The sequence below is a fragment of the Humulus lupulus genome, chromosome 4 (genome assembly GCF_963169125.1).
Source record: "Humulus lupulus chromosome 4, drHumLupu1.1, whole genome shotgun sequence".
In the NCBI taxonomy this organism is placed as follows: Eukaryota; Viridiplantae; Streptophyta; class Magnoliopsida; order Rosales; family Cannabaceae; genus Humulus; species Humulus lupulus.
Genome location: NC_084796.1, coordinates 233,409,075 through 233,417,663, shown reverse-complemented (window position 1 = coordinate 233,417,663; position 8,589 = coordinate 233,409,075). Strand labels below are relative to the sequence as shown.

The 8,589-nt window shown below is 35.9% G+C and overlaps 1 protein-coding gene across 1 annotated transcript; it reads left to right on the top strand.

Annotated features, from left to right (window-relative positions):
- Positions 1 to 6,678: 6,678 nt before the first annotated feature.
- Positions 6,679 to 8,149, top strand: LOC133832998 (uncharacterized). Its single transcript, XM_062263265.1, has 4 exons — positions 6,679 to 7,078; positions 7,264 to 7,516; positions 7,616 to 7,772; positions 7,955 to 8,149. Exons 1-4 carry the CDS (start codon positions 6,679 to 6,681, stop codon positions 8,147 to 8,149), a joined length of 1,005 nt encoding a protein of 334 aa, XP_062119249.1.
- Positions 8,150 to 8,589: the final 440 nt, after the last annotated feature.

Genomic DNA, 8,589 nt, shown 5'->3' with positions numbered 1-8,589 from the left:
TCCTTAGACTCACCTAGACTAGAGTGGGTAATTCTCAACACATAAGATAGATACAAAGAGAAGAAGAATAGAATAGAATATTGAGGCTTAGAAAAGGACTTATGCTTTAGATAGAATCTAAAACCTAGAGCATCAAAACTAGATCTTTAGATCTTATGTCGATCGTTTTATTTCAACTTTCACTTAACATTCCTTTTATAGGCTCAATTGTGTAATGTATTTAATTATAAAATCAATAAAATAATAGGTAATATCATCCATTCGGTTGAAATTATCATGGGCTTTAGGCCCATGACATTTCCAATTTCATTATAAGCTTGTTGGACTTAAAATCAAGGCCCCTATTATTTTCTATTGATTAATTAATTGAATAATTATTTAAATCCTTTATGAAATTAATCATTTATAATTTGAGCATTAATTTAAACTTATTTATTAATTTAGACACCAATTTGTCTTAATTAATAAATCTGTCCTAAAATCACTTTTATTCTCTAAATTTCATAACTGTGAAAATATCTAAAATTGACCTGGCCAACTTTTATAATTCTAATTGATAGGTAAATTAATTAATTGAGACTATCTAGTTGATTTTATCTGAGGTACAGTGGGGACCATGGGCCTATGAAATCAAGCTCCAATAAATTATCATAAATTTAACAAATAAATTTACTAACTTATTAATTTATCGTGACCCCACTAAAGACTTAGTATTGCACTATTGAATTCGTAGAATGCTCTATAACCAATATAGATACGTTATTAATTATCCATTGTTACAACCATAATTGTCACTCAATCCTCTATAGATGGTCCACAATGAGATGAGACTAAAAATATCGTTTTACCCATCATTGTATTTTATCCTTAAAACACTAAGTTCCTTGTAAATGATATTTCAATAAACTAATATTAAATATTAAAATGAGATCTCTATCATTTAGCACCTTGAACCAAACTAAAAGGAAACCATCGTTTTACTTCTTCACCAGAAGTTATAGATGTTCATATCTATGATTAACACTCCCACTCAATTATAATACCGAGTTCCCAAGATGTATGTATGGGTTAGTCTGTAGGGTAAGCTGGTAACGAATAAGTCAAAGAACTCAAATAATACAATCAGTTAGAATACTGGCCACTCAGAATTGAGATTGAATTGACATCTGGCAACTATATGATATGACTAGAATAGATAATAACGATATGTTTTCTTATCCTATCTACTCTCAATATTAGTCCAGTCTGATGTAACAAATACATCCGATCTTATCTACTTTGCTAATATTCTGGAAAGAACATAACATTACAATGTGTAAGTAGATCATATCGTAGATTAGCAAGTCAGTGTAAATCATGTGCACTGACTAATCTTAGGACTAACTTATGTTTGAACATATAATCATATTTATATTCCACTGTGATTAAATCACTATACATATGATTAGCTATATGCTCGGGATTTAATAGAAGTTTATATTAAATAAATAATCATGAAAATAAAATATGTGAGCAAAGTGATTGACCAAGTCAAAAAATGATTTCTATTATTTTATTGATAATAAAATGAGATTAAAAAGAAATTGAGTTTTAATTAGGGCATAAAACCCCAACAAACTACACCTGGGTTATGTGTAGGGCTTAAGCCCTAGGATTTGAACATGGTCATAATTAACCATGCTATAAAATATCTGTGTAAACGTGAATGACTGTGTTATGTGTGAATTGCATATTTGTCTGTATCTTAACGAAGAGATCGACTTATAAGTTGTGGTCAGCATTAGCATGTGGAATGCAGGCCATTATGGCTGGGCCAATTTGGAAGTGCAATATGCACTTGTCCAGCTCTGAAGTCGCTTGAAAGAATAGAGTGTGATATGCATTCGGGTGACTCTATGGTCACATAAATAAATGGAATGAATGTTTGAGTATGGTTATTACTGCTAAGCATGCTATTTATGATCTGTTGATTATTTGTTTCTATTCATTTAAGTTTTCTTGTTGAGTCTTGGCTCACGGGTGCTACGTGGTGTAGGTAAGGGCAAAGAGAAGCTGGATTAGCCATGAGTTGGAGCTTTAAGGGAGGTGTTTACATATGCAGCAAGCTTGACCTCCACAATCAGATTTCTTTTGAGGAACTAGGGTTGAACCTTGTTTTACTGCCTAGGCTGGCCACTTTTGTATTTATTTTGTATCTGTAATTAAATTTTAAACTCTTTATGAGATCTCATGTATAATCTTAAACTTTTAATGAAAGTTATTACTTCTTTTTCCAAAAACTTTAATACATAAACCATTTGTTAAAGTTAATTACACATTTTAGTCCAAATGACTCGCTTAACAAGTTAAGCACTATTTAAAACACAGTGTAACGGTTTTAGATTAGTAGGGCGTTACAACTTGGTATCAGAGCGTTGCCAAGGTTTATTGGTTCATGAAGACTGGCTGGGCATGTACACCCACCGCTTAAGATACGCTCGACTCAGGGTTTGGTAACTAATAATGTGGTTATGTGCTTAACTGTTCAATTAAAATATATATGAGTTATATTGATGGGCCTGGCCCCTGACTATTATGTGAATGTTAAAGATGTGTTTATTAGCACCACTGTTGTTTGTGTATACTAAGAGTGTGCTTATTAACACTATGTTTGGGCATGAATATGAAAAGACATGCTTATTAGCATGATTACTATATGTGGAAGCTATTGAAATGCTTATTAGCATCGTTATTTGCATGTGTATAATTATTTGTTGAGTTTTGGACCGTGGGGTGGTGCTGGGCACCGTTATCATATCCTGATGAATCGAGTTATTGATTATAGATAGACTTAGAAGTATGCTTCCAAGGCGATCAGATAGAATTACCAGCATCGAAATCCAAGCTAGAACTGATGACCAGGGTCAGAACCCTCCGCTAGCCCTTGAGAACTGGCAGCAGTGCTCTCTGAAATGCAAGCCATATTATAGAGACAAGAGGATGAGATTCACCCGTTGAGACAGCAGTAGGTTCCAGCAGGGAATGTTGCACCAGTAGTACCGTTTGTACAATAATAGCTACAGATTAAAAGCAGGTGGGAACCACTTTATGAGTAGTTCAGGAAGCAACACCCTCCAACTTTTGACAGAGGTTCAGATTCACTCAAGGATGAGCAGTGGATGAGCATGACTACCTCCATCCTAAACTTTATGAGGGCAATAGGTAATGAGAGAGTAGCATGTTCCACCTATATGTTTTGGGAGGACGCCCGAATTTGATGGAAAGTGGTATCCAAGATTAGGTATGTGAATACCCTAAGTTGGGAAGAGTTCAGAGACGCATTCAATGAAAAATAATATAAAGATGCAGTCAGAGCTGCAAAGGCTAATGAGTTCAGTACCTTGGTGCAGGGCACCATGATAGTGACAGATTAGCCAAGTTTGCTTTAGACTTGGTGCCTGCAAATGTAACAAGGAAGGAAAGGTTCCTTCTTGGGATGAATGCTATAATATCCTGGGATGTCAGAATCACCTCCGTACCTAGAGTGGCGACTTACGCTCAGGTATTAGAGAAGTCCCTTACTGCCGAGGGTGCAGAGAATAAGATCTTGCATGAGAGCGCGACTAGGCGGGATACTAGGAGGGTGGTACCTCCATTTACACACACTAGTAGGAGCAGAGGCCCTAGTGACCAGAAGAGAAAGACCCTCGATACTTCTACAGTTTCAGGCCTAGATAAGAGGCCATAAGGTGTTCAGGGTAGCCGCCAAGGTGACAATGAGAGCTGGAAGACTTATCCAGAGTGTGTCAGATGCAAGAGATATCATCTAGGAGAATGTCGAGCGAAGGCATGCTTTTTATGTGGTATAGTTGGGCATCTCATGAAGGATTAACAGAGAGCGAAGAAAGAGGAACCAAAGTAAGCGTAAAATTTGACTTCAGCTCGAGTGTTTGTATTGACGTAGTCAAAGGCTAAGGCTAGCCCCTCAATAATGGCAGGTCAACTTTCTAGTGCTGGTACTTCTTATATTGCGCTGATTGATTCTAGTGATACACATTCTCTTGTATCTAGTAGAATAATTGATAGATTGTGTAGACCATGTCATTATTACGTTGTGGGGTTTAGGACCTTATTGCCTACTGGGGATCTGGTAGTCCCTAGGAGATGGGTTAGATCATTACTGGTAAGGGTTGATAGTAGAGAGTTATCAGTGGATTTGATTGAGCTAGTTATGGATGACTTTGGTATGATTCTAGGTATGGACTAGCTAGCCAAGTATGGGGCAACCATAGATTGTAAGAAGAATATGGTAACTTTTGAACCTGAGGGTGAGGACCTGTTTGTATTCGTGGGTACTGTGAAATGACCATGCATTCCTATGATATAAGCATTGAGAGCTAGAAACCTATTGCAAGGTGGTTGCATAAGATTCCTAGCTAGTGTGGTTGATACCACCAAGGTTGTGCCAATGGAACCTAAGGAGACCAGAGTAGTCTGTGAGTATCTAAATGTATTCCTAAAAGATTTACCAGGGTTGCCATCACACAGGGAGATATAATTTGTTATTGAATTGGCACCGATGACATAACCAGTGTCTAGAGCACCATACATAATGGCTTTAGCATAATTGAAAGAGTTGAAGGTATAGTTATAGGAGTTACTTGATTTGGGGTTTATCAAGCCTAGCTTCTCGCCATGGGGTGCACCATTTTTATTTGTAAATAAGAAGGATGGTTCCATGAGGATGTGTATTGATTATAGGGAGATGAATAAGCTGACTATAAAAAATAAGTATCCAGTGCCAAGGATAGATGACTATTTTGACCAGTTGCAGGGTTAGACGGTGTTCTCAAAGATTGATCTTTGATCTGGTTATCATCAATTGAGGATCAAAGATGAGGATACTCGGAAGACAACCTTTCGCACGAGGTATAGGCTTTATGAGTTTTTAGTCGTGTCATTTGAATTGACTAATGCCCCAACAACCTTTATGGATCTAATGAACAGAGTATTCAAGGACTACCTAGATAGATTTGTGATAGTCTTTATTGACGACATTTGGGTTTACTCTTAGTCAGAGGCAGAGCACGAGCAGCATCTCCGGTTTGTACTACAGAGGTTAAGGGAGCACATATTGTATGCCAAGTTCAAGAAATGCGAGTTCTAGTTACCTCAGGTCATGTTCCTCAGTCACATTGTTAGTAAAGATAGAATTAAGGTGGATCCAGCCAAGATTGAGGCAGATAGAGATTGGCCAAGGCTTGTTCCCCGGGATTTGAACATGGTTATAACCATGCTGTAAAATATTTGTTTAAATGTGAATGACTTTGTTATGTATGAATTGCATATTTGTCTGTATCTGATTGAAAAGCTTTGGCTTATAAGTCGTGGCGGCATTCGTGTGCGGAACGCAGGCCGTTATTGATGGGCCACTTTGGAAGTGCAATATGCACTTGTCCAGCTCTGAAGCCGCTTGTAAGAACGGAGTGCGATATGCGCTCGGGGTGACTCTATTGTCACATAAATAAATAGAATGCTTGTTTGAATATGATTATTACTACTATGCATGCTATTTATGATCTGTTGATTATTTGTTTCTGTTTATTTAAGTTTTCTTGTTGAGCCTTGTCTCATGGGTGCTACGTGGTGCAGGTATGGGCAAAGAGAAGCTGGACCATCCATGAGTTGGAGAGCTTCAGGGGTGGTGTGTACATATGCAGCCTGCTCAACCACCACGACCGGGATTGCTTTTGAGGAACTAGGGTTGAACCCTGTTTTGCTGCCTAGGTTGGCCACTTTTGTATTTATTTTGTTACCTGTAATTAAATTTTAAATTCTTTTTGGGATCCTATGTATAGACTTAAACTTTTAATGAAAATTATTACTTCTTTGACCAATTTTTTTTACCTAAACCATTAGTTAATGTTAATTAAACATTTTAGTCCAAATGACTCGCTTAACGAGTTATGCACTATTTAAACACATGGTGTAACGTTCCTAGATTAGTATGGCGTTACAATAACAGACTTACCATTGTGTGTCACTATATTTCAAGAATCATGTAATGAAAATAAACCTTCTTATACTATCAAATTAGCTAGCTACAGCAGAAGAAATGGAGGTGGGGAAAATATGAATGCAATCCAACCAAGCTTCCATCAATGAACAAATGTTACTTGAAGAAGGAATGTCAAGCACAACCAATGAGTGTAGCAATGTGCCATACATAGCTCATCTTGCTGAAGAAGTAGCAGATTTCATAATTGAAGACAATACAAAAAGATAAAAGAAGTAGGAGGAAATCCAAATAGTAATATTTGATCACAGAGTCAACATAATTGAGCAAGGGAAAATTTACAAGGACAAAAACATAATCAAATAAGCTTTTAGCTACTATGCCATGTGGCATAACTTCCTGTTGAAAACAAAAAGATCAGAACCGAGAGAGAACCTGGTTACCTACGCAGATGACACATACAGCTGGTTTGTGATAGCATCTAAGTACAGAGACTAAGGTTTATTCAAGTTACAAAAATTCATTCAAATCACACTTGCTCTGTTGAAATTGTTATGGAAGACCATAGGCAAGCAAAAAGCATCGTAATTGGTTAATTGATAAAGAACAAATACAAATCAATCAAAATAAATTACACTCAAAATGAAATTATGAATGACATGAATGATAACTTTGGAGTAACCATGGGATACACAAAAGCATGGAGATCAAGAGAGAAAGCTTTGCGCCTAGTAAGAGGGAACCCCGATGATTCATATCAAAAGTTGTCAATGTATCTTCACATGTTGAAGCAAGCAAATCCAAGAACAATAACATACCTACTTATAGACAAAGAAGATAGATTCAAATACCTATGCATAGCTTTCTCTAACTCAATCAAAGGTTGGAGATACTTAAGACCTATAATTGTTGTTGGTGGAACTTTCCCGAAAAATGCACATGGGAGTACCCTATTTTCAACATCAACATTAGATTCAAACCACAACATTTTTGTATTGGCTTTTGGAATAGCAAACTCTGAAAATGATAATCCATGGCTTTGGTTCTTCTCCAAACTGAGAGACACCTATGGCAAACTCGAAGGTATAATAGCTTCAAATTATATATTCTTATTTACATAGAAAAAGGAACCAGTTACCCAAACTAGATATACATATACATTTTATGTTTTTTAATATACGAGTAAGTAATTGGTTACCTACACCAAAATTAAAAATGTGAATAATATCTAATTTTTGTTTTTATTTTACAATATTTAAATTCTACAGGATTGGCTATTATTTCAGACAGACATAAGAGTATAGGCAATGCAGTACATATGGTGTGCCCAATTGCTTTCCATGGAGCTTGCATGTTTCACTTGCTCAATAATCTGAAAAGCAAGTATGGAAGCCATGGAGAAGAGCTACAAATGAATTTTATTGCAACAGTGAAAGCATACACAAAAACAAAATGTGAGTGTTACATGAAATGTGTTGATAGACTTGACAGAAGCATTAGACCCTACTTAGAGATGGTCGAGTATGAAACATGGGAAAGATCATACTCGCCAACAAAAAGATACATCATGATGACATCCAACATCGCGGATTAACTCAATGTTGCACTAAAAATTGCAAGAGGTGTCCCCATTGATATCTTGATTGAATGCCTTAGAAGTTTTGGTCGAAAGTTGGTTTGGACCAACTCAAATAATGCAAATGCAACATTCACAAAAGTCTCTACAGCAACAAAAAATGAATTGAGGAATGGCATTGTTTCAAAAATGAAATATGAGGTACGCAACTGAACTTATTCTTACTATTCTTTAATTTGTCAGTGGATGGCAACCAGTCACCTTCCATAACAAAAAAAAAAAAAAACATTAAGTTACATAGATGGGTAACTAGTTACCTTCAATGTTAATTCTAGTTAAAATGTTTATTCTTTGATTCTATTTCATGACAAAATTATTTTCAGGTCTTTCCTTTTAACCCAATAGAATACCAAGTTTGTGATGAAAAGGGGGTCAATTTCACAGTAAATATACATAATAGAACATGTACTTGCAATAGGTTTCAAGAAGATGAAATGTTTTGTGGGCATGCAGTAGCTGTAATTGCAAAGAGAAACTTGAAAGTGTATATGATTATTGTGAAAAGTTCTACAAAATAGAAACATTGAAAGCATTGTATCAAGAAAATGTTCATCTTTTGTCCCCATTAAGATGAATGGAATCCCCCACAACACTTGGACATAGTGGTGCTGCCTCCAAAGGCAGCAATCCCTGCAGGATGACCAAGAAATAAAAGAATAAGATCAAGAAGGGAACCAAAAGTAATAATCACCTTTGGGAACTATGGGCAACTAGGACATAACAGGAAGACTTGTGGGAATCCTCCAATTGAGAATACAAACAAGCAGAAAAAGAAAAAGACATAGCTTTATATTTTACAACGAAACAAACCTATCATAATTTTATTGATTAAAAGAGTGACTTTCATATTCATTAAGTGTTATTGAGTATTTTAATAAGTCTGTTTCAAATTTAAATACATTGATTGATTACACAAACTTATATATTCCTTTTAGACTAAATTGTTGAGTTTTTTTGG